Below are 25,859 nucleotides of genomic sequence, written 5' to 3' on the forward strand. Positions count from 1 at the left end.
CTATCTTTATATAGTATTACAAATGTACACCTTGCAAAGATGATAAAGTCTAACCCCTTTAAGTTCCCTTATAAGCCAATTTTTAGAAATGAACTATGTAAGGAAAGTTACACATTATGATATGCATTAAAATAATAAAAACCCACTGAGTGTGAAAAAGGGTCAAGTACTGAATTATTTTACAGCTGTACTAAAGCCAAATTCTAAAGTAGATTCTATTGAATTTAAGTATATACTCACATAGCCAAGAAAGAGAAAGAAAAGAAACTTGAATCTCATGAACCAAAAACAGCCTGCTTCCACTAACCTCAGGCTTTAGCATATCCCAGGACACAGGACGGTCAGGGGCAGGGACTTCAAGTGTCAAGCTTGACTAAAGCTGACGACCATCCACTATGTAATTCTGAGCTAAAAATAAAATTTCACTAAAATAATTTCACAGTTGTACTTTATATACCTTAATGACAAAATAATTTTTTGTTCCTGATCTAAAATTTTTAAGACCGACCAAAACCTGAAAATTATTGATATATGTAATCCTAGAATGTGATAAAATAAGACAAAGCATGGTAAAGACTGCTTTATTGGTGGCAGTTAGTACAAGTCAATAAATATTGATCCCCAAAGAAGAACTCAGTTATTAATCAGCTTACTGGTTGATAAGAGAGCTGAATGAAATTGACCCAACTGATTGCTGGGAGAATAAACTAAAATCAATTCTGCTTCTTGGGAAGTGAGGCCATGGCCAGTTGATATATGGCATATGCTGTTCCTAAAAATAAAAAGAAACAAAAGGAGAATTTAAATAAGTTCTAAGATTTAAATGTACAACCCTAATATTTCAGCTAAAAGTTGTAAGATAAAGGCAAGGTTGGCAATAAAACTACTCTTATGAGAATGAAAAAAATATGTTGATAGATGCTAGCAAAATGTTAAAAATGTGTGTGTATATATACATATATATATTTAGTCTAGTTTCAATATTAATTCATATCTATACAAAGTGCTAGATATAGCTCAATAATGTATCTGTCAACTTAATAACATGTAAAAAATGTTTAAATATGCTTTGAAACACATACTTACCTAAAATTGACTGAAAAATGCTAAGAATGATTTAAAAGCCAATAAAGAAGTCAAAATACACAAGTCTTTCCTAAAATGTATTATCAAGGTTAAAAACCAAGAAACAGTAATATATAACTTTAAAATCGTCAAACTTAATGTAAGAAGGTCTAATAACTAGAAATTTATTTTTAAAACTAATTAACCAGAATGTCTAAGAAACAGTCACACTGGACAAAAAAAAAAATGTAGGACTTTATCTGAAGAAATCCCAATGTCACTATCTGGTTGTTGTCTCCATCCTTAAACACCCCTTCACTCTATTCAATTCACGCCAAAGGCACCTTGGCATGAGCAGAGGGACTTTGTAATGAGTGCTCAAATCCCAGCTTTTCCACAGAGAAGCAATATTACCTTGAGTAAAGAACATAATTTCATCTTAAAATAAGAATATATTATGGATTTAATACAAGGGTTACAGAAATCCATACGTGGCACTCCTATCAATAGATAAACACACAGTAATCACTCAAAGTGGTTTCCTTCCTCCCCCAGAGAGCAATCATTCAAATTCCCAACTCTGCTCCTAGCATACCAATTTGTATTCCACGTGCTAATTAATACTGAATAATGGACCTGCCCAACCCATAGGAAAAAAGTCAGAGCATTTCTGCATATAGTAATCAGTATTTACATGTACAGGTTTTGTCATAAAAATGTGTGTACAGAATTTAGATGTAAAATGTTTTTATTACGCATTCCAGTCAAAATGTTGAAAAGCCCTTTAGGGTGGATGGTGTGGGGTAGAGTGGGTGTGTCGGTTCCTCCAAAGGCCTGTAAGGCCACCGGTGGCACAATGGAAAGCCACATCTATCAGAAGGTAATCATCAAACTTTATCAGTACAGTTTTAAAGACATTAAAATGCTCTTGCACAGTGTGTAGCAATCATCTTCTTGAATACTTATATGCAAAGGAGTAAGATCTCATATTCTAGAAACAGACTACATATGTTAAAATACTGGCCTAACACAATGCTTTATACAGATGATGTATTATAGAATCATATGCTTGAAACACATAATCATATTAATAAATCTACCCTGACTGGTGCAGTTCAGTGAATCAAGCACCGCCTTGTGAAACAAAGGCTTACTGGTTCAATTCCCAGTCCAGGCTCATGCCTGGATTCTCTCCCACTCTTTCTCTCCCCTCCATTTAAAAATAAATAAGTAAAATATTAAAATAAAATAAAAATGTTACCTAATACACAACAAAAAATATTTTAAAAAGCACAATGCCCTGGCTGGTGTAGCTCAGTGGATTGAGCACGGGCCTGCGAAACAAAGGGTCACCAGTTCGATTCCCAGTCAGAGCACATGCCTGGGTTGCAGGCCAGGTCCCCAGTGGGGACCACGTGAGAGGCAACCGCGCACTGATGTTTTTCTCCCACTCTTTCTCCTTCCCTTCCCCTTTCTCTAAAAAATAAATAAGTAAAATATTTTTAAAAAAATACCGGCACAGTAAAAGCAATAAAATTGTTAGTTACCTATACTATTACTTTTCTATAAACCAAGCATTTCAAATGTCTTACCACCAACTGTAAGAATCATGGTAGCTCTATACAGGAGGGCATCAGCTACCCCACCCTTCAGATGCACTGGAATTCCATTATCCTCCTAGGTTAAAAAAATAATAATAATAAATAATATACATATCATTTGTTTCCAACTAAGTTCAAAAGGCTAATCTACTCACTTAAAATTAAGTGGCTCCTTCAACCCTTGGAATTAAAATATTTTACATTTCAAAATTAAAAAGAATTCCAATTTTCCTGATTCTTTACTACTACTACTTTTAAAATGAGAACTTCTAAAATTGACATTCTTTAAAGTTAATTTCAGATCCAATAAAGATGTTCTTCCCATTAAACATATAAAATATAAATGTTAAATGCTCTGAAAATATACACATTGAATCCAGCAACATAATTATTAAAAATATTAGTAACCATCACACTCTAGATTCAGTCACAGAAAAGATTCTTTCTTTCAAAAACACAAGAAGAGAAAAAAGAAAAGAAAAGGAGTTTTAGTTTATAACCCTAAATCATACCCTTAGCCCTTATTTCAGCACCTGGCACAGAGAGATGTTTAATATAACCATTATACTTTTATAAATAGTTTAGATAATCCAACATTTTAATCACTTAAAAATTTATTTGCAAAAAACTAGAGATCACGATAAAACAAAAAAAATCATGGACAATCTAATTACTTATAAAGGTAAACTACTCTATCTCACTAAGTCTATCCTCATGAGAAAACCACTATTAACAGCATTGTACATATCCTTAAAGATGTTCTTATGCTTATACTGGCGCATCTTCTTATTTATATACATATGTTCTTATATACAAAATGAGGTTATGCTACATAATAATCTACCACATATTACTTTTTTGTTCAATTCTACCTTGAAAAATATTGTTAGTTAAACCTACCTTGTTCCTTTTAATGACTACTAGCATTCTACTGTGTAAAATATAATAATTGAATTAGCAAGTCCTCTACTAATGCATATTTAGGTTATTGGGGTTTGGGGATATCAAAATCCCATAATGATTGGCCTTTTTTGTTTTTAAATACTTGTGCTACTATTTCTGTGGGAAAGATTCTTAAAAGTGGGAGTCCTAGATGATAGGGTACATTGTGATTTGTTTTTAATGATATAGTTTCAAATACTCTTTAAAACTTTTGCACCAATTACACTACCTACCTAACGTGTATCAAAGTATTGGGATCAATGTACCCATCTCCCACACCTTGCTAAGATAACCTATTTTAAATCTTTCTAAAATTTTGACAATTGTAGATAAAAATTAGTAACCTGTAATTTTAATTTTCATTTCAAATTAATTTGTAGAAACTCTTCGTATACTAAAGACATTAAGTTTTGTTATATTTTTAAAATTTGCTCCCAGTTTGTCACTTGTCTTTTGTAACCATAAATGCATTTAAAATTTTCATGCCATCAAACTTTGCTAATTTTATCCATCACAGCTTCCTTAGGAAGTTTTCCCACCCCCACAATTATAGTAGTTAATACTGTACTGTATACGTCAAATTTGCTAAGACAGTAGGTCTTAAGTGGTAGACAGTAGATCCACACAAAAAAGTAACTACATAAGGTGACAGATGTGTTAATTAACTCAACTGTGAAAATCACCACAAACACATTAAACATCAGATTGTATACCTTAAAAATCAGGTATAACCTAACTATATACAAATTTTGTCAATCATACCTCAACAAAACTGGTAGGGGTTAATATCTCCTATGTTTCCTTCTAATTTTTTTTGAGGCACATTTATATCTGCAATTTATATTTTAATATAAAAATAGAAGGGATCTAACTTTACTTTCTTTAAAATTGTCACCCAATTTTTCCGATACCAATTAACTGTATCCTATTCCTGTTCAGGAATAGCACCTTTAACATATATTATATGTATTTCTTGTTTGTTTATTTGTTTATGGGCCATTCCTATGTTTCATTTGCCTATTCCTGTGTAACTACCATAAAGAGTGTCAACCCAATGTAACTCATCCAAAGAGTCACTGACCTATATATACCCTTTCTCCTCCCTTCTGCTTCCTCAAGGACCTCCTGGATAGAACAAATGCTCAGTTAGCTAGCAACAAACAGTTTCTTATTATTCTTTTGCTGCTACAACAGGATCACTAATAATCAGACGTGTCCAGGTTTAATTCATATCTCCACCTTTTGGTAATCATATTATTATAAATAACAATCTCTCATAAAATATTTCAGTACCTGAAATAACTTTTGTTTCTCTGGAACTTTATTTTCAAACTGCCTGCGTGAAGCAGTAGTTATGGTCCTCTGGGCGACCTGGCGAAGAGCCTACAACGTTAAATGCATTCGTATTAAACAGACTTAGGGCTTACAGAAACCTTCTAAACCAACCATGGTTTAACCTTTTAAATTACAGAAGAAGAAAAGTGAAAGTTAAAACATATTTAGTCACTAACAAAGTTATAAACCAACATCCATGATTTCCAATTTGTTGCTCATCCTGTTCTTTACATTACATTCTGCAGTGTCCAAAAACCACAATCAAGAAGCAATTCATACTAATTCTGAGCAAGAAAAAAGAAAAAGACAAAAAACCCAAATTCCCATGAGCTTTACCTGAATTGACCAAGTATGATTATATAATCCTTGAGGAAATCATACTGCTATATATTACAAAAATAAAAAATGGTTACAAAATACACTAAGCTCAAATGTTTTCATTTAATACTCTATCATATTAAAAATCTACTACTTGATATCAAAATAACTAGCATTAAAATTGTTTCTCCCATTACATTTTTCCCTTAAAAAATCCTTAATTGGATATAAATATTTTTACACTTGATCTTAGCCAAAAGGCCGAGAAGCGATAGGATATAAATATTTTTAAAGACTTTCACTATATACCCAATTTAATTAAACACACACTTCACTTTCTAAATATATTAAGAAACTAAGCAAAATCTTACTGAGTTATTACAAAAGCGGTCACTATTACATTTTCTTTTCCTTTTGGAAATTCCGAAAAAAATATTTCACACGCTCAAAGTCGGTGGAGCGATGAAGGACACTGCAGAACCGTCTGAAGGAAGCAACAGTACATTTCCGCCGTGACTGCTGCTGTCCCATCGGAAATGCAACGGCTAGCTCTTTAAACTGCTTTTGTTGCTCACAACGCTCAGAACCAACGGAAACTTAAGGCCTTTCAATGGCAGAGGAACAGCTTTCTGTCTGAGGCTCCTGGGTATATCAGCCACTTCCCACCTGGACCTTGGTTTAACTAAAATCAGACCTACTGAACTCATCCAGGGCCCTGAGAGTGAGGGGGGGAGGCTGAGAAAACCAACGCTGGCTGACCAACAACCCTCTAGTCATTTCTTTAGCCTTTCCACCCCCAACACCTACCAAGCGCAGCCTGAAGCGAGGGAACAGGAAGGGAGAGTAACGTCAGGAAAAAAGGACGCAGGTCAAGGTGACTTAAGAAGCCGCCTTCTCCCCTCCTCCTTCACTCTCCGAACAGGCTTTTATGTGGTCCGTGACCCCTTAGCCTCCTCTGCCAACCCCATCATCCCTCACTGCGACTGAAAGCCGAGAAACTCCTCACCCACCAGCAGATTCCGCAGCATGTTGGCTCAGCTACTGCCCACCAAACGCCTCAACGAAACACCAGAAGCTATCGCCACACCGGAACCGGAAGTACTTTCTGGCCTTGCGTAAACGTCAACGTCCCAAATATTTCCGGGAAGAGATAGGCTCCATAACGGTAGAGAGCAAATGAAAAGCGAAAGCAGCGAGGCGCTGTGGCCGCTCTAGCCAGCTGGCCGTTTTGGCTCCTTGATGTCGTTTTTGACCTGTCGGACGCCATTCCCGCGGCTGGCCCCGGGGACTAAGGCTTAGAAGTGACTTTTGAGATCAGGGATGTGAGGAGTGATGTGTTAAGTACTCTTTTAACTAGCTTAGATAAAATTAGTGTGAGACCAGAATATTGTCTATTTTGAACAAGAACTTTGAGCGTAAAACTTTGAGCAAGCTTTGAGCCAGTCTAGGGACAGAAAGAACACTAGCCTGGCTGAACTGTAAGCTGTGAAGCTGAATGAAATTCAGAACAGAGAAGGTAACTCCTCTTACACGTGTTCAGTTTTCTCCACCGAAGAAGCTGTTGTTGAGGGCGTTATTGTTCCTTGTGCTGAGAGGATGCTGTGAAGACCTGCGTCGGAATACCAATTTTTCTTGTATCTTTGGATGCTGCAGAATTTCTCATGCAAGAAGCTCTTACGCAGAGCTTGTGGAAGCTTTTCTCATTTCTCAAAACGCCAGAGGGCAGCGGGAGTGGGGTGGCGGATATTTCAACTGGGGACAAGAAATGGGATAGCCAATTTGGATTTGCTACCTCGGGTCCAGCAGGGCACTTTCCATACTGCAGTTTCTAGGCAAAGCAGTTATTGTACAGATAAGTTGTCACTGTGTCCTGCATCGATCTTGCTTATATAATGCTGCAACTGTCTTTATTCTCTACGCCCACTCCCAAGTATATATAAAAGTAAAAATATATACTCTATACCACAATAAAGACCTTTTCAACCTTCTGACAAACTCATTTCTAATTAACCCGCTGTCATTTCAAATAGGAAGCTGATGATATATGGTTTAGCATATATCATAGCATTTGGTTTAGCATACGTGAAATGTGTAGACAAACAGTAATATTAAAATCATCCTTTCTAATCTTTACGGTTAGACCATCAAGTTACCTGTCTCCAATTCAAGTTCTCTTCTTCACCATTATAAATAACCCAATTCATTTCTTCCCTGGATTAGGGCTGAAAGGACCTGATTTTATTCCCCCATCTGCATTACATACTGAAGGAAATCCTTGAGGACAGGTGCCAATAGTTGGAGTATACAATTTTTTAAAAGTGGATTGTCTATTGTTTGAACTTGTTAAAGTCGTATGTGCTTTCTTATGTTTTCTCCATTTAGCCAATTAGATTGTAAACTTCTCAACGAGATGATGTGAATTTCTTACCAATTCCCACAGACTGACTGCTTAAAGGGGATACACTGCTAACCAACAGAAAACTGATTATATATACACACAGATTTTATATATAATATATGTACACACACATATATGACATCAATGGCTCTTCAAAAATAACTAAAGATTCACATAAAAGTAGATGCAGGTCCTTATTTGCATGTCACTTAGTACAGTATGATTTTCCCCTTTACTGAATCATCCCATCAGCATATAAACATTCCCACATTAAACAAACAAACCTCCTTTGATTTTAGTTACCATTCTATTTCTCTTTTTCAAAATAAAACACAAATTTCCTTACACTTGACTTTCCTTCCTGTTTTTTTTTAATTTATTTCATGTTGGGTGAGCTTTTACTGCTCATTTAGTATCACCAATGGCTTCTACGTTGCCTGTCAATCTGAATTTTCATCTTTATTATGTATGAGCAACATTTAACATTTGATCAATCCCTCAAAGTATACTTCCAAATTTTTATTTGTAAATAAGCCATAAATGCAATACACTGTAACATGTATGTATAGTTTGAAACGTTGCGTTAACCAGGCATCTATACACTTTATTATTAAGATTTTAGTTTTAGAAAGGGAAAGAGGGAAGCATCAATGTATGGTTGCCTCTTGTGCCACCCCATACTGGGGGCCTGGCCCACAAACCAGGCAGGTGCCCTGACTGGGAATTGAACTGGTGACCCTTTGGTTTGCAGGCCAGCACTCAATCCACTGAGTCACACCAGCCAGGGCCACTTTATTTCAGCAGCTGCTACTTCTAGTTTCCTCATCCTCTCAGGATGAGGTTTGAGAATACCAGTTTTGTTTCGTTGTTTTGTTTTTAACATTTATCCTTTTGCACTTCCATCCAATGCCATGAAACACCATTTGGTGCTGACAACTCTCCACCCTGACCTTTCCTTTACCTTTAACTCCATACATCTCCACTTAGGTGTATAATGGGCATCTCAAAATTACCACCAAAATGGAATTCTTTCATTTCTAAGTGTTCTCCTCTGCAATTTTCTTCATTTCAAGCCCCAAGGTGTTGGCTGAGCCATTAAAATATAATCTGAATCTGACCACTTCTTATCTCCATCGCTACTACCACTCCAAGACAAACCATCATCATCTCTTGATGCATTATTGCAAAAGCCTTTTGAAACTGGTTTCCCTGCTTTTGCTCTGCCATTCAGTTTATCTTCCACACAGCAGCAATGCTTTGAAGAACTTAAATGACCCTGCTTAAAATTATTTTACCCACTGCTGTATCCCCAGGACCTGGACTAATAACCAGCACACAGTAAATACTAGTTAAACAAATAGTATACTGCACAAATAAACATTAAATATAAAAATTCAAAAAATATTTTTAATACCGTATTCCTTTCAAACATTTTTCAATCCTAGGGTTCCTCACTCATTGTCTCCTTACTCTTGCTCTGTAAATTGTGATTATCCTGACAGAAAAAAATATGGCTGAATGCACCTGGGTGCCTATCAAACTTTACTGGATCTTCCCAGGCACACTTGAAATTTTTTACCAGATTTCTAAATTCATCCTCTGAAGAACAGTTATTTTCAAAATAAGTTCCTACCCCCAAAAAAATCAGTATGAGGTTCTTCTGTAATATTGGGGAAATTATTAGAAATAGCTGTTTTGAAAAATATTTCCTCCAGAAGGTTCTTGAGTATTCTAACAGAACTGGCAGTACATTTATATATGTGGTAAACAATGGTTAAGTGTTGTTAAGATATTGTTTATGGCATCAGATGTAAAATTACTAAGTGAAAATATTTCACAATTGGTGCAAAGTTACCAAATCAGTGAAATCTTTACCTTACCCCCCCCAAAAAAAATCCCTTACTTTGATCCTGCTTATAGCATCTATAAACAAAAAGCAGACAAATGCTAGACAGAGTTTTGTGTGATTGAGATGTATATTTTAATTCTGGAACCATGCTTAATCCACATCCAGTTTTATAAAAAATATATAGAACAGAACTTCATGTGAACTTTAATGTATCAAAACTACTAGTTAGATTAAAAGGCAGCATTTCAATATAACACTTTTTTAATTATGTAGCCAGGAATCAAAAAACACTTCATTTTCAATTAACTGCTTTATTATTTTATTAAATAATTTACCTAATTGCAAGTCTGTATTTTCATCATTAAAGGGGCTGTACAGCTCTAAAATCTTATGAAAAATACTTTAAAACATATGACTGAGTTCACTCCTTATTGGACAATAACTTATTGAGGACATACTATAAAGGTAACACTCTGCAATATGCTCAGGAGAAAACTAAATCTTTGATTTTCTAAAGCATATAATCTTATTAAGAAGATAATATAAACATAAGAGTAAATTATGATGCAGACATAAATGACCCTTTGTTAACTGCTACAGCAAAAGTTGCTACAGGAAAGTCATGGAAGGTAATGGTCATTAGGAAGGTTTTGAAAAGACTGGATGTTAGCAGGATCTGGTAAAATTAGAATAAATGGGAGTAGAGATTAAAAGATATTCCAGGCTGGGCAAGAACATGATTAATAATCTGGATTTAGAATCAAGCATTATCTACTGCATAAACTATAAACACAGGCCTAGATGGAGTGAAAAGAGAAAAAAATATTATTGTAGTACAGAACTTAGAAGTCAGATCCGAAATCAGCTAATAATGAAACTAAAGGCAAATTTCATAATCTATTCATACCTGTTTATCTGTAAAATAAAGATAACAGTATCCATCATAATTGGGTGGATGTGGAGGTTAAATGATATAATTTCATAAATGTTAGCTATTATCACGAGAGGAAAAATCGGGTAAGGAGATGTAGATTAACAGAAATACCCAGGTAGAAGGTATTGCATATGCAGAGGCAAAGAAGAGGTTTAACAGGTATCTTGGGGAATTGTAACTAGTTTGGTTGGCAGGACATGGGGAGTGTGAGGCAACAGTGGAAGGTGGGTGTGAGATTTTAGTGGTATTAAATTTTATCCTGGAGGTGCAGTTTAAATGGCAAACTGTCAAGCTCAGAACTCTATTTCAAGATCATTCTGGCAGCTGTGAAAGGCTGAAACGAACATAAGTTACTAGGAAGAGAGAGTCTAGAAGGCTTTTATAATCCAAGGAAGAAAGAAAACCTGAAATAAATCAGCAAAGAAATGTAGATAAAGGGATGGATTAAAGAGCCAGCTATAAGGAAGTACCTTTAAAAACCAACAAAATGTAGTGGTTTTAATGGACTGAGGAGCTGAAGAGGAAAACAAGATTTCTGGCTTACCTCCTAAGGTGGTTGGTCGAAACCCCAGGCTAGTAGATTCCTGTTTTGGCCTTACTAACCTTGAGAAATGCAAGGACAACCCAAGAAGAGACCTATAGTAAACAATCTATAGTGAACAATCAACAGCTCATGAAGATAATGAAGTCAGTGTGAAGGTAGTAATAGAAATTATGAGAATTTAAGATTTCTGAGGAAGTATTTGTAAAGTGAGAAAAGAGCCCAGAACATGATCTCAAAGAACTCCCAGTTCTATATGGTGAGCATAACCGAGGAATATATAAAGGAGACTAGAACAAATAAGTAGGAAGATAATCAGGAGAGTTATTCGCAGAAGCCATATTTTAAAAATGAAGACAGAAGGAAAATGCCAAACTATCAAATGGGGCAAAAGTTCAAGATATAGGTAAGTTCATTTGATTCCACAAAAAAGAAGTGGAAACTGTTCACTGTCATTTCTCTACACTTTGTGCTAAATGCTTGTCATCTATCACTTCCCTTATCCCTCAAAACAGAATGTTAAGTGGGTATTAAAATCCCCATTTTACTGACAAGGAAATAGTAAAATAAATGGTTTAGGAGACGAAATAATCTGAAGACAGAGTTTACATATATGAGCCAGAGCAACATGCCTCTGAATCCCATACTCTCCCCCAACGCAATCCTTTGGACAGAGTTGACAGAGAGCAGGCTACAGTGCAATCATGGGGTTATAAAGCCTGGCTGAAGTTGAAAATGACAATAAAATATAAACCACTCTTTAACAAACTTTATTGCAAAAAGGAAGGACCACACACCCCAGAGATTATCTTAGACCACTGATCCAACTGTCATTTGACATACACTTATGAAGCTATCTTTTCTGCATTTCTGGTCCTTGAAAGAAGGTGGCATATCAGTCTTGACAGTTTATGTAAAGTTGATGTATGGTGAGTTCAATCTTCTTCCACATCACCCTACTGAAAAGTATGTGACATAAAAAGCTCCCATTAGTATACTGAAAGTATATTAACAACTTTATCTTTTAAGATTTTAAAATGTTATAGTTACATATTTGAAACCTATATAATCTTATTAACTAATGTCACCCCAATATATTCAAAAAGCTTTTAAATAAATAAATGGAAAAAAGATTTTAAAATGTTATAAAATCACCAGAAGGTTTTTCAAGGTATTTCTGGTTTAAGATGGTAGATTGGCCCCAAGCATCTCTTCTCTTCTCCCTCTCACTTGTAAATATGAGGAAAGAAATGAAAAGGACATGAGGCATTGGCAGTCCTTTAAATAAATCTCACAGGCACTATGCTGAGTGCAAGAAGCCAGTTCCAAGGTTATATATGGTATAATTCCATTTATGACATTCTAGAAGACAAAACTGTGGGGATGGGAAAGAGATCAGTGGTTGCCTAGGTTTATAGGAGAGGAGAAATGTGACAATGGGACAGTCAGTATAAGCGAATTTGAGGTTTGATAGCACTGCTCTGTATCCTATGAAGGTTACAAAACTCTAGACATGAGTTAGAACTCACAGAACTGTATACTATAAGGGAAAAAGTAAAGTTAACTGTATAATAATCTAAAACCTAGAAAGGATATGAGCCCCAAAAGATGAAAAGTAGAAAGGAAACAGAGGAGAAAATGGATTTCAACAGACTTCTGGGAAACAGAAAGCAACTGCAGTATGACTGAGCAGGACAGAGGCAGCTGCGATCTGAAGGGACTGCAAGGGTGACATCAGTGAGAAGCATGCTGATTGGTCCCACAACCCTTGAGAGGCTCAGACATGAAGCTAAAAGTTATAGCAGAGTGAAGCCAAGGGACAGGTCTGAAAATGGCCAGGTGAAAATTATCCAGCCCCTGCCCTACCTCTCTCAGCCAATCAAATACAACTTCTCACCTCCATCACTCTTTCCCACAGGCTGAGGACAAGAGAACTTGTATCTGAAGTAATGGAGACAACAGGATGGAAGGAATGTGCTGAGGGACAAGTATAGGAAAATATGTGTGAAGTGGAAAACAGAAGTGAGGTGTGGGACAAGGCAGAAGCAGAGCTAAAGTAGTAATAAACAGAACCTCCTTCAACCCCTTCCTTTTGCAGATTACAGAATTCTTCCCTAGAGGAATTGAACAGTTGCAGAGAAAAAAGCCTCCAAATGCCTGATTCTCTAACAACCATTCCCTAATGCAGTGCCTCTCAAAATTCAGTCCACCTACAGCTGCTGACCTGCCAGCTATTTACTATAATACATGTCTAAACTTTTTATCATGAAGAGAACAAATTTTTGAGGTGCACTGTGTTAAGTGGAGCCTATCACTAGTCAAGCACTGCCCACAAAGAAGGAGCTTTCAATTATTCTTTGGGTCTATTCTTTCATAATGAGATTGCTGAGACTACCAAACATTCAAGGAAAGTCACCTACATGAACAAGAGAAGCAAACTTGCTTCTAAAATTAAAAATAGCAGCAACAAAGATCAATGTAAAAAGAGTATAGAAAGCAAAAATACAGGGGTGGGCAAAGCAAGCTTACAGTTATAATAAAAATACCATAATAAATAATAATACAGTAATAAATTGTTTCACATACTCCCAACTATAAACTGCTTTTACTCACTGCTGTATATCCATATATCCTTAAGATATATTAATATTTTTTAGAAACAGAATAAAGGAAGTCTTAGGAATTAAAATATTTTTAAATACATAAAGATTCAATGGAACGATAATGTTGGAAGATCAAAATGAAGAAATCTAGAACAAAAACAGACAACAATGTCAAAACAACTGGAGGGAAAAAGTAAGAAAATTAAGCATCAGTGTCAGAGCTAGGTAGACAAGATCAGATTTCTCAAAAGCAACAATGGTAACTAAAAAAGAAAGCAATGCTTTCAAAATTCTGAGGCGATATTAGTTTGATAACATACATGATTTAAGCTAAAAATATCAATGAAATATAAAAGTGAAGTAAGAACATTTCAGACAACTTAAGGATTCAGGAAATTTCCCTCTCATAAACCACTTCTTAGGAAGATTAAGTCTAAGGAAGTGCCCCAGTAAACAGGAGAGTAAACAGCAGATCCAACACAGGAAGGTGACAAAAAGAGGTCCTGGGGCAATGGAAGCGAGGCCAGAGGACAGAACAACCAGTAGAGATTAGCAGAGAAGACAAATGCAGAGTAGACCTCTCTAGTGATGAGAATACAGTGAAACTGACCAAAAAGTTGGAAACAATTTAAGACCTTTCCAGAAAGTTGTGTTAAAAATGAGAATTATTAACTCCAGAAAAAATTAAATTACCAGTATGTGAAATGTAACCATGGTACATTGCTCTACAGTATACAGTATAATTAAGCAACAGCTAACACATTGTAAATATTATGACATAACTTCGTAATGGTAGAAGGGGAGGTATGTGTGTTAGAGAGCTGAATTATCTGATAACATTATGAAGATAATGTCTAAAAGTGTTAAGTCAAGCAATTGTAGAATAGGCATATTATTCAGATACACTAAGATAAATACCAAAATAAAAAACTTCTGTAGTCAAAATGATTGTAGAAGGTAGAGAAAGTTGGGACAGGGACTACTGTTTTTCATTGTAAGGCCTTTAGATTTTTTTAAGTGTGTATATTTCTCTGATAAATTTTACAGACATATAGAAGAAAATAAGGTCAGCATGGTATGATTTATTCTGAAACTTCAAATGACATTAGGGGAATGTGATTTTTGTATTTATTAAATGGGGTATGGGCTAAAAAGAGGCTCTAAAACAATTTACTAGATCATATAAACTCTACAACATTTATGGATCAAAATTCTTCTTGAGAAAGCACTCCCTTACTCCCTCCTCTACAAAACTTTGCAACTTAACCAACAAAAGACCATACTGCAATTCTAAGGCAGTGTTTCCATGAAGACAGGAAGGAGGTAAACAGCCTGAAGAACATTCATGTACCCTACCTCTCAGCTGCTCTTCTTTCCTAGCCTGGCTTTTCATTTTCTGTGTACCCCACTCACCTCATCATTTTCACCATCCTTGCCTCCCTATACCACATCTTCATTTCCTATTTACCAGACTTTTCCTGTGATCTAAGATGAAATTTAGGCCATCTGCCTTTAACTCAGGTGACAATCTGAACACTTCCTGGTAAGACCAGATGCTAGTCAGTAATATAGATAAATACCACAGTTCATGTTGTCGGAGTGATTAATATACTATATATACATGTATATGGCAATCAAACCTAGGTATAGAAATGTTAAAACTTGGACTCACTGACCCTGAGCTGAAATTCAGAACATCAGCAACAACCCCAGGGCATCGCTACTTTACGAAGACACTCAAACAGAAAAATTAATTTTGTTCATTTTTATTAATATAGAACATATGAAAAGAAAGTTATCTTTTAATATAATCAAGGTTACAAATAATCTTACTGACCAATAAGCAAATAATATTCACTTGACTCTCCTCTTGGTTGAATAATTCTCTATTTGATAGTACACGGTTATTTTTACCAATTTATTTTTAACTGCCTTATTATTTAAAAGAAGTTTCTTAGCCTGTACTTATTAAATAATTCCTTCAATTGAGAAACTTCATATATCAAAATACTTCCTGCAAATTAATGCATTCTTCAGTGCCTTCTATTTAACCCATTTGTCTTACAATGCAGGAATTCTTTGAAAGTTGAATATGACAATATCACATTAATGTTTCCTAAAGATCAGCATAAAGCCCGTAAAAAATAAATGTTTCCTCTCCCCTCATGCTTCACAGAGGCCATATGAATGTTCCACATTCTTCATATTTACCAACAGGAATCCCTTAGAATTCAAATGGCAGGACACAGGGAGAAACTGAAGCCATCAATGTGCTTATACAATAGCTAAAACTCCAAATATATTTTAAGATTCCACCTTCGCCACAGATGGGAAAGTGTTGGAAGGGCTCTTCAACTTTTCTTCAACAGCACCTTTGGTCCCCTCCCCCAATTAGAAAAAAAGGGATGCAGGACGGTAGTCCTCCTTAAATAGCACAATCTAGAAAGACTGGCAGAATCCCCTCTCCCCAGTGGCATATACTAGAAGATAGACTGCCTTGTGTAAGAGGGCCAATTATCAGAATAATGGTATTCTGAAGGACTGACAAAAACAGAATATTCTTAGACAAAGAATACCATATACACTCAGAAATTTCAGGGTAATCATACATTGAATACCTCATGCCAGTAATAGTCTACCAGTTAAAAGTCACATTATACAAAACTTAAGTGTGGCACATTTCTACTATTAAACATTATATTATTTTTTGTCTTTTTTAAAAAACATATTCATCAAAATTGATACATTACCCAGACCGTTAGATTTAAAATATAACAGAAGGTAACCATTAAAACTCTAAATAAGCAGGCATTCTATACAAACATGAGTTAAAAAAAAATAGCAATTTCAATGCAATTAAGCTCTCAAGATACACATTTTCATGCCTGTGGAAAAACAAATTTACATTCAGGAGCAAGTTCCATAGAAAACAAATTACAGCATTTATTCAGTAAGGAATATTAAAATAATTCCAGTTAATAGAAAACAAAACAGCTTCAACCATATATAATTTATCATGTACATAATCAAAAATCTCCAGAATTTAATTAGGAAATTTAAAGAACCTCTTTTTAAAATATGTCTTAGGTAAATCAACCAAAACAATTGGTGCATTAACTAAAAAGAATATGCATACACATCAAGATTTGACCTATATGCAAAAATCGAATGAAATATAGAGGAAATGAAGGTTACCATTTTTCAAAAATTCCTGCAATGTAATATTAGTACTTAAGTCAAAACACTTACCTGCAAAATAAAAACAGGTTGAGGTATTTCCATGATGACATGTAAAAACATATCAAGTAAGATGGGTTTCCTGACTGTAACATCTTAACCCAATGGAAAGAGGAATTTTAAATTCTCCTACCTGAGACCTAGTCAGACATGAGCATTAATTACTATGCTAGACAAGGTAGGTAAGATTTCAAAGGTGAAATCAAAACTAAGCTTGATAGAGAACTATACTGGATAAATTAAATACATGAACCACCTCACCAAAGATGGTACTTTAAGCTTTTACACACGACACATGAAAATAATGAAGTGCTTTATTTAGATTTGGTCTTTCTTCATTGTTTTGTAACTCTGAATCCTGAAACATGAGCAAGTCATTATACGCATACATCTTCACACAATAGGCACACATATATACATATACAGCACATGTCAATATAATATTATCAACACAGCATAAACATTTAAGCAGTACACACATTTCACATGATAGAGCCTCTATGCATCACATGGCCTGTCCCAACAAAAACAAACATTAGAAGGCCATTTCAGCAGTTATAGGGCTGACATGATCAATCAATATAGCTAATCTGTTTTATACCCGTCAAATGTTCTCATAGGTCGTCTGTAAGGAAGAAGCAAATGACAAAAGCTGTTTTTTTTAAATAAGAAGTTATGTGAGAACTTCAAAAATGACATACTAACCAGACATCAGCATTCAAAAGCTAGGTTGAATAAAACTGGCCTTGATGCACATGCGGTATATTTGTTTTCAGAATATAAAATTAAATGGTAATGTCAGCAGTATTACTACTGTTTCTATATTTATGATTAATTACTAGCAGCACAACTCCCAGAAGAAAGGAGATGGATCCGACAGCGATGTAAGAAATCCCCAAAAATGGATTTTTTCCTCCCATCCATGAAATAGTACTTAAGATCATCCGTTTTCGTCCATCAAAAGAATGTACAGGGTAATCTGAAGAGTGAATAGGAAAATTTTTCCATGTGCAGTTACTTAATCTTTAAAAGACAGCTTTCCATCAATAATTCTATAATACAGAGGCACCTTATTCATATGTTCTGAATCATAAAATAATTATGTAATTATTATCTTGAAGAACTGGATCAGCAAATTAAATGTTAGCAGTAAAAGCCAATATAGTACTTAGGTACTTGTACTCTTTATTACACAGGAAGGTTAAAAAGCCACAAAGAAATGTAATGTGAAAAAATGAACAGCAAAACCCATGGAAGAAGAGGAGGTTGACAGACCAAGAGACAAGGCAAGAATGAAGGGATTAGAGGTCTCTGTGAGCTCAAAGAGCACATGTGGTGAGAGCGTAGTTATTAGAATATGAGAGGACTCTGAGCACAGAGTAAAAAGTGCCATACTGAAGTTTTAACTTGCTGATTTGGTGTACATAATGATAAAATTCATGGTGTGACACAGAGGTGATGGCTAAAATATACAGTGGAAGTGAAAGGTGGATTGTTGATGAGACTTAAGAAATGAGGTACCAGTATACTGAATGAGCTATCTACACAGAACAGTTCTTGGATTTTAGCAGCACATTAGAAAAGACAGAAGTCAGTCATGTAAAAGGTTTGCAACCTTTCAAAAGCATTTTTTTGCATTTGCTTCTCCATCTGTTTCTCTGGGTTTCAGCAACTCTTCAACTGACTCCAAATGGCAAGCTCAGCTCTACTTGTTTCTTGAATCTATTTACACTGATTGAGGTAGGAATGATTACAAGAACTCTAACTAACCTAGAGCTCTGACGGACACAGTCTCAAATCACCCCTGCTTGTATCTCTCTGCATCACAAACCTAAAAAATGGGCTTCTGCTTTAATTCTAATATCTAGTTCCCACTTTATACCTAATTTTGATGATTAATCCTTGATGTTTTACAGGCCCATCTTGTCCATCTTCAATGTACCCTGCATTCTCCTGACCATTCTCTCAATGAATGGGATACAAATTGTCAACTAAGAATTCCTGAGTGCTCCACATACTTTCCTGTACTGTACACTCTAGACTTCAGGTTTGGATACTCTTACACAACTGCCCTCTACTTTGGCTAAAGGCACAGGACGGTGTTTCTTCTTGCACCTGAACTGGGTCTGACTGTCCAAAATTGCTCCTATGTGGATCTAGCTTCAAAAACTTGGTCACTTTCAATCTGTCACTCTCAGGTCATCAGCAAACATTTAAGTGCTAATTATTTGAGAAACTCTTCATTTATAAGATACACAAACAATGAACTAGAGATTAAAAAATATATAGACTTTGGAATGAAAGGTAGTATCCTACATTTCCATCTTGGGAAAGACAGCATTTAGGCTGATATGAATTGGTCTAAACCAGCTAGGATGCAGCCTATGGTGGTGGCTGATGGTAACATCATGGCCTTTGGAGTCAATAGGCTGACCATGAACCCCAACTCTTCTACTTATTCCCTATGCAATCAATTTCAGGGGAGTTACTTAAATGCTCCATGTTCCTATATCCTTGTCTATAACATGGAGATCATAACTACCTCATAAAGCTTGAATTAAGTAAAATAATGCATGAAAAGTACTTAATACAATATTCACATATAGTCAGAATGAAATGAATTATATTTATAAGCACTGAAAATTACACATAAATTATTAATGTGGCAAAATACATCTAATGATAACAATGTTTTGGTACTATGAACTGAGCAATAATTAGAAACAATTATGTTGCTATTAATTAACATATCTTCTACTTTTTAAATATGTAAAAATATATATTAAAACAGTCCAGTACCACTAACACATTTATTATTAGGAACATTCACTGGCCTTTCCATTGAGCTCAGTCACAACCTCCCTTATAAAAATATCTACCTTACTAGTAAGCCCAACACCCACATTTTAAATAATTTTACCAAATAATTTGCTTGAACCATAGTACCAAGTATGTAAAAATTCAAGACACTTCTGAAAGGTATAAATTAAAAGATACTTTCTCATACATACACTCATAAAAACGCAGAGATCAAAACTAAAACATAAAGTAGCATACCACATAACTAAGATAAGGTTATGCACTCCCTTCAAATTCTATGAATCTGTGCACACAGCCAAAAAAGGATACTGTAGGTGACATTCAAACAGTATTGTCCAGCCGGTAATGTTGGATGTAAATCACTCTTCCGCTCTATGAGACGATATAACTTACGAAAAGTAGGCAATGCTGCAGTACGCATCCAAACAATAAAATCCTCATTTATGAACCCATTATTATCGTTGTCAACATCCAGCATGTATACTGGTTTAACCCAGTTTACTGGCTTTGTTGTTTCTTAAAAAAGAAGGGTGAGAGTACAGGAGACAAAATATTCAATTCTATTAAGAGTTTCACTGAAAATTCACACTCTAATAAAAAAAAGATATGCAATACACAGACTATTTTTCTTATTTTCAAAAGTGTGAATACATTCATATTGTAAGTAAGTCTTAAATCTAGAAAGAAACCCATTCCTCATGTAACAATTTAACATAATTACAAATATTTGATTAGTATCTCAAGAGAATACTAAACATAGGCTATTGGGTACATACAAAAAGGCAGATGATTTAATGCAAAATTATAGTTATATAAAACACTACACTATGAAATTACGGAGATATAGAAGAAACACAAGGAAATTTGGATTTATAATAATTGGGGTTTGTTTAAAAAGGACTTTACTACAGTTTTAAGAGATTATGTCTGCAATGCTTTTAGAAAATACCAGAGATATTCAAGATTAAAAATTTACATTTCCTTTAGCATTTCAGTATGTCAAAACAGAATACGTACTCTACCTTACTATGAAGTTAAAGAAAGTAGTTGTTTTTTAAAACACATAAATTTAAGATTCTAAAGACAGAAATTTTAGGTACTTTAATAAAAGCCCTAGCTTATATTGTCTTAAAGAGATATTAATAATTATTTTACCTTTGAATCGTTCTTCTAGGGACCCTTCTCCAGAGGGATTTCTGAATTTCACATTTTTATCTGTCCACCAAGCAATACCTCTGTTTTTCAAAGGAACAGATGTCCAGTAAGATCCATTGCTAATCAAAAACAATTCTAATGTATCTAAACACAAGAAAAGGAAGATATTACTAAATGTTTATTCAAAAATCCATAACTGCTTTACTCTATGAGAAATGAGGATCTGGTATTTGCTCCCAAAACAGGTAGTAACAGAGTAGCCATATGATATACCTATGCTCTTGATTATTTCTATGTGAATTAACTATTATAACTTTATAATCCCAGGTGAACTTCTTTCCCCTCAATATAGTTCTGGGTCACTTTCCTATATAGCTAGCTAACTTACGAGAAGATCAAATGTTTTAACATTAACCCAAATAAAACCATTTGCAAAGTAAATCTACCTATCCTCCGTTCCTTTAAAAAATGCATTCCTAAAAAGCTTCTGGTTCATCCACTTCTCTATCTGTACTGTCCAATATAGTAACCAGTGGTTACATAGCTACAGAGCCTTTCAAATTACAGTTGATCCAAATGTATGTTTTATAAATGTATACTATACATCAGGTATAAAAACTCAGTACAAAAAAACAGAATATAAAATTTCTCATTTAGTAACTTTTATATCATGTGTATTATTTATATGCTGATATGATAGTGTTTGGAGTATACTGGGTTCAATAAAATATATTATTAAACCTAATTTCACAACCTCTCCAACACCTGTTATGACTTGTCTTGTTAATAACAGTCATTCTAACAGGTGTGAGATGGTATCTCATTGCAGTTTTGATTTGCATTTCCCTGACAGGTAGAAGCACTGAGCATCTTTTGATATAAATGTTGGCCATTTGTATTTGTTCTGGGAAGAAGTGTCTGTTCAGGTCCTCTGCCCATTTTTTAACTGTTTGGGGTTTTTTTGTTGCTACGTTGTATGGGTTTCTTATTTATTTTTGATAACAGCCCCCTGTGAGAACACATATCTTCTCCCATTGTTTGCAAGTACCTCTCCTATTTGGTTGGTTGCCTTTTCATTTTGTTGATGGCTTCTTTTGCTGTACAGCTTTTTAGTTTGATTTAAAAAAAGAACTCTCATTCACTGCTGGTTGAAATGTAAACTGGTATAGCCACTATGGAAAATAGTATCGAGGTTCCTCAAAAAATTAAGAATGGAGTTACCAGAAGACCCAGGAACCAACCCTTTTCTGGGTATCTACCCTAAAAATTTGAAGACATTTATCTATAAAGATATATATGTACCGCTATATTCACTGCATTATTCACAGTGGCCAAAACATGTAAACAATGAAGTGTGCCTCAACAGATGGCTGGATAAAGAAGATGTGGTACATATATATACACAATGGATTATTATTCAGCCATAAGAAAAGATAAAATACTGCCATTTGCAACAACATGGATGGATCTTGAGACTATCATGCTAAGTGAAATAATTCAGACAGAAAAAGTCAAGAACCGTATGCTTTCACTCATACATAGGATTTAAGACTGAAAATAATCAATGAACAAACAAGACAAACAAACAGAAACTCATAGACAGACAACAGTGTGGTGTTAACAGAGGCAAGGAGGTCAGGGGGTGGTAAAGGGTAAAGGGGACCGAATATATGGTGAGAGAAAGAGATTTGACCTCTGGTGGCAAATTATATTACACAGTGTAATATAAAGATGATGTATCATAGAATTGTATACTTAAAACCTATATAATTTTATTAAACAATGTCACCCCAATAAATTTAAACAAATTAATTTCACTTGTTTCTATTGTTTTTAATGTGCTACTATAAATGATAAACTGTAGCATCTTTTTAATGGTACACATATTCAAAATTGGTGGGAAAGGTAACCTGGCTTTTATTTTATCATCTCTGCAATAGGAAAGTTAGCACAATGTGCTTCTTTCTTCCCAGAAACAAAAATTCATTCTTAAAGTATAAGAATTCTCAAAAAAAAGTCATAAAGCATTTTAATACCCCACTGAATTACTAATTTAAGGTTGCTGAATTTCTCAATTTCACTCACATTTAAACTATTACAGACTATTAAATCTGTAATAAGATTATATAAATTTTCCTGGTTTATATGTCTATATCTATATTTTTGTATCTATATCATACCATTAAACATGCTGTTGGCAATAGCTCCACAAGGAGCAATTGGCTTGTCTTCATTTCTTCGATAAGGCTCACATTCCTTACTGGGATTCTGATGTTTAGAAGGAAAAAAAGAGAGAAATTATTACTCAGGCCTTCAAGAGAACTATGTGCTAGCTCCAATTACTGATTAAAAAATTCAATCCCTACATGCTTCTCACCTGCAATGCATACAAAATGAGGCTGTATCATAAACAGACTATAAATAACACCACATTTAACTATTTGAATACATTCCTTAACATTCAATAACAGAAAAGATTCTCCATCCCACCAGCCGTATCCACTGAGCTACGCCAGCCAGGGCACAATATTAACTTTTTAATGTAACTTTTCCTTTTTCCTATTTTGTCATACAGGTATATATAAAATTGACATTTTTGACTTTCACATGAACACCGAAATCATAACGACAAAGAATTTTCTGCCCAAGAAAAATTAAGAAGCAGTCTACTGTCAGTCAAGTTGTGACATAATGGAAGGAATCTTAACTGAAAGTAAAGGGACTGAAGAAGGTTCTACTGCCACCGGTGTACTATTGTGACTTTGGGCAGTCCCTTGATTTATCTGGGCCTCACTTATAAAATTAACATGTTCAACTAGATATGCTCAAATTTTGTACTTCTGGGTTAAATCCCCTGAGAAGGGAAGAGGAGGAAAGAGGAGGGGAGGGGAGGGAAGGGAAGGGAAGAGGAGGAGAAGGGAGAGGAGGGGAGGGGGAAAGTCAGTCTGGAACGTAAAAATCTCTAAATCGTGCGTCCAGGTACAAGGAAAACAGAAATGCTGGCAAGACAGGGAGCATTAGGCCCTCCTGAAGAGCTCAAGGAGATATGGCAGCCGCACAGTTAAAAGGAGATTTTACCAAGCCTCAGATTAGGTGTATACATGAGTTGTCCTGGGACTCCAAGGCCACATTTGGCCATGTCTCAAAACAACCTGTAGCACTTGGTTTCTCAGCTTTTTTCATCCCTAAGCCATCTAGACTTATAAAGTTAGTACTCTGAGACAATGAATATAGGCAACATATAACTGGCTTATTACGATTTGATGAAAACTGTGACTTCAAAAAAAGTTATTAAGTGTAAATAAACTCTTTGTAGGGCAAATTATTTTAGCCACTAAATACTTAATTAAGGAAGTTTTTAAAAAAAGAAAAATATTATTTACTACCTATGCATCACATACTGAACTAAGCAATGCTAGGTACTTTGAAGTAACTGGCTTTAAAAAACCATTTAATAGTTACTGATATCTATCATGTACCATGCAAAATGTTTGAAACATAAATCAAAAAATAATTAAATCCCTGCTTTTAAGAGACTTACAGTATAATAAAGGGAACAGATTCATATGCGACCAACAATAATATGAAATAAAAGCTATGATACAAGCACTCATATTCATTCCTCATGTATTTATTAATGGCTTCTATGTGCTAGGCACTGGCTAGGCACTTGGTATACAGTAATGGGCCACAGAAAGTCGTGGCCCCTGCCCTCGTGAGCTTATAGTGTAGCAGGGAAGACATAGGATAAAAAAGGAAACAAATGCATATTTACAAATTACAATAAAATACTTATTAATTGCAATTTATAAAATGTCATAGAAGTAATTAATGCTTTACAAGTAATTAATCAGGGAGTAGCTACTTTAGAATCTATGATAAGGAAAAGTTTGTCTCTGGAGGTAGTAGATAAACAGACCTACAGAAAAGTAGAAGACAGCCACATGAAGAGCAGGCAGAGGAATTACAAGCAGACAGAATACGCATGCCACTGAGAAAGAACTTGGTATATCTGAGAAGGTAAAAGGTAAATGTACTTACAGTACAACAAGCAGAGTAGTGGTATTTACTTTTTTAAAGATCATTATAGCAGCTGGGTAGAAAATGGCCTAGATAGGGTAAATGGATGATGTGGGGAGACAGCTTGTCAAGCAAAGTGAGAAGTAACTAGAAAGAATATGAATGAAGTCAATATGTAAAAAAGTTATTTTGCATCAAAGGGCACTAAAGAAAACATCAGGCCTTGAGATGAAAGGACCTCCACAGAAGGAGTAAAACTAACATTCTAAGCAAAACGCAAATGCCAAAATGGGCAGATTAACTTGAGTCCCCAAGCATGGTTAGGGAGCTGCATATGTGGCCCAGTGCGGCCAGGCCAAAAAGTACGTTACAGATGAAGGATAAAACAGTAAGGCCGGAGTGTAGGTTGATATCAGATTGTGAAGAGTCTAGCATACAATGTGAGTAAGTACCTTGGACTTCGATCTGTCCATTCCTAAAATCTTCTAGAATTTTGAGAGTCACCTGGTCTTTAATTCATACGGTTTGGTCTAGTCCAGGGATAAGTGACAGCCTACACACAAGATCCAGCCTACCACCAGTTTTTTGTAAATAAAGTTTCACTGGAACACAGATACACCCATTCTTAATTGTTGTCTGTGGCTGTTTCCATCTACAATGCATTGTAGAGGTGCATACCTGCGACAGAGACGGTATAACCTGCAAAGCTGAAAATACTTATCATCTGGCCCTTTACAGAAAAAATTCGTCAATCTTAAGATGAGTCTAAAAGCTTTGCTTGCAGTTTATTTTAAAAAAATCACTCTCAGCTTCTTTCACCTTCAGTGAAGAGAGTATGGATCTAAATGAAAGAATTATAAATCAACTACCACTTTGAGTCTTTGAACATACCCAATCTATGATCCTAATCAACAAATTGATTAGGAACTAGGTGTCTCTCTCTGAACATCACCTTCTTTGGATCTGTGTTGTAAAAACTGGATCCCACAGAGTAAATCCCACTTGGACTGGAAAATATTATAGCCCTAACTAGAGTCCTTA

General features: G+C 35.1%; 2 protein-coding genes across 2 annotated transcripts in view; both read right to left on the reverse strand.

The window, feature by feature from the left end:
* Nucleotides 1–565: 565 nt before the first annotated feature.
* On the reverse strand, nucleotides 566–6,362 carry LOC119050898 (cytochrome c oxidase subunit 7A2, mitochondrial). The gene is made up of 4 exons (XM_037147430.2): nucleotides 6,272–6,362; nucleotides 4,902–4,991; nucleotides 2,658–2,742; nucleotides 566–772 (listed from the first exon to the last, which is right to left on the reverse strand). Exons 1-4 carry the CDS (start codon nucleotides 6,287–6,289, stop codon nucleotides 714–716), a joined length of 252 nt encoding a protein of 83 aa, XP_037003325.1. The 5' UTR covers nucleotides 6,290–6,362; the 3' UTR covers nucleotides 566–713.
* An 8,974-nt stretch (nucleotides 6,363–15,336) lies between these two features.
* Nucleotides 15,337–25,859, reverse strand: part of TMEM30A (transmembrane protein 30A) — a 37,765-nt gene continuing 27,242 nt past the window's right edge. The window contains 4 exon segments of the mRNA XM_053664110.1: nucleotides 15,337–17,802; nucleotides 19,953–20,159; nucleotides 20,799–20,942; nucleotides 22,979–23,066. Of these exon segments, the coding sequence (XP_053520085.1) occupies nucleotides 17,609–17,802; nucleotides 19,953–20,159; nucleotides 20,799–20,942; nucleotides 22,979–23,066 (633 nt within the window). The 3' untranslated portion in view covers nucleotides 15,337–17,608.

Source organism: Artibeus jamaicensis, unplaced genomic scaffold (assembly GCF_021234435.1).
Source record: "Artibeus jamaicensis isolate MK-2021 breed Jamaican fruit bat unplaced genomic scaffold, CSHL_Jam_final contig_1127, whole genome shotgun sequence".
Lineage (NCBI taxonomy): Eukaryota > Metazoa > Chordata > Mammalia > Chiroptera > Phyllostomidae > Artibeus > Artibeus jamaicensis.

What these genes read in the sequence shown, in the direction of transcription:
- LOC119050898 (XM_037147430.2), bottom strand. An exon ending in AGAAACAAAAGTTATTTCAG is followed by an intron (nt 2,743 to 4,901) that starts GTACTGAAATAT and finishes TTTTTAACCTAG; the next exon opens with GAGGATAATGGAATTCCAGT. An exon ending in CATGATTCTTACAGTTGGTG is followed by an intron (nt 773 to 2,657) that starts GTAAGACATTTG and finishes TTTTATTTTTAG; the next exon opens with GAACAGCATATGCCATATAT.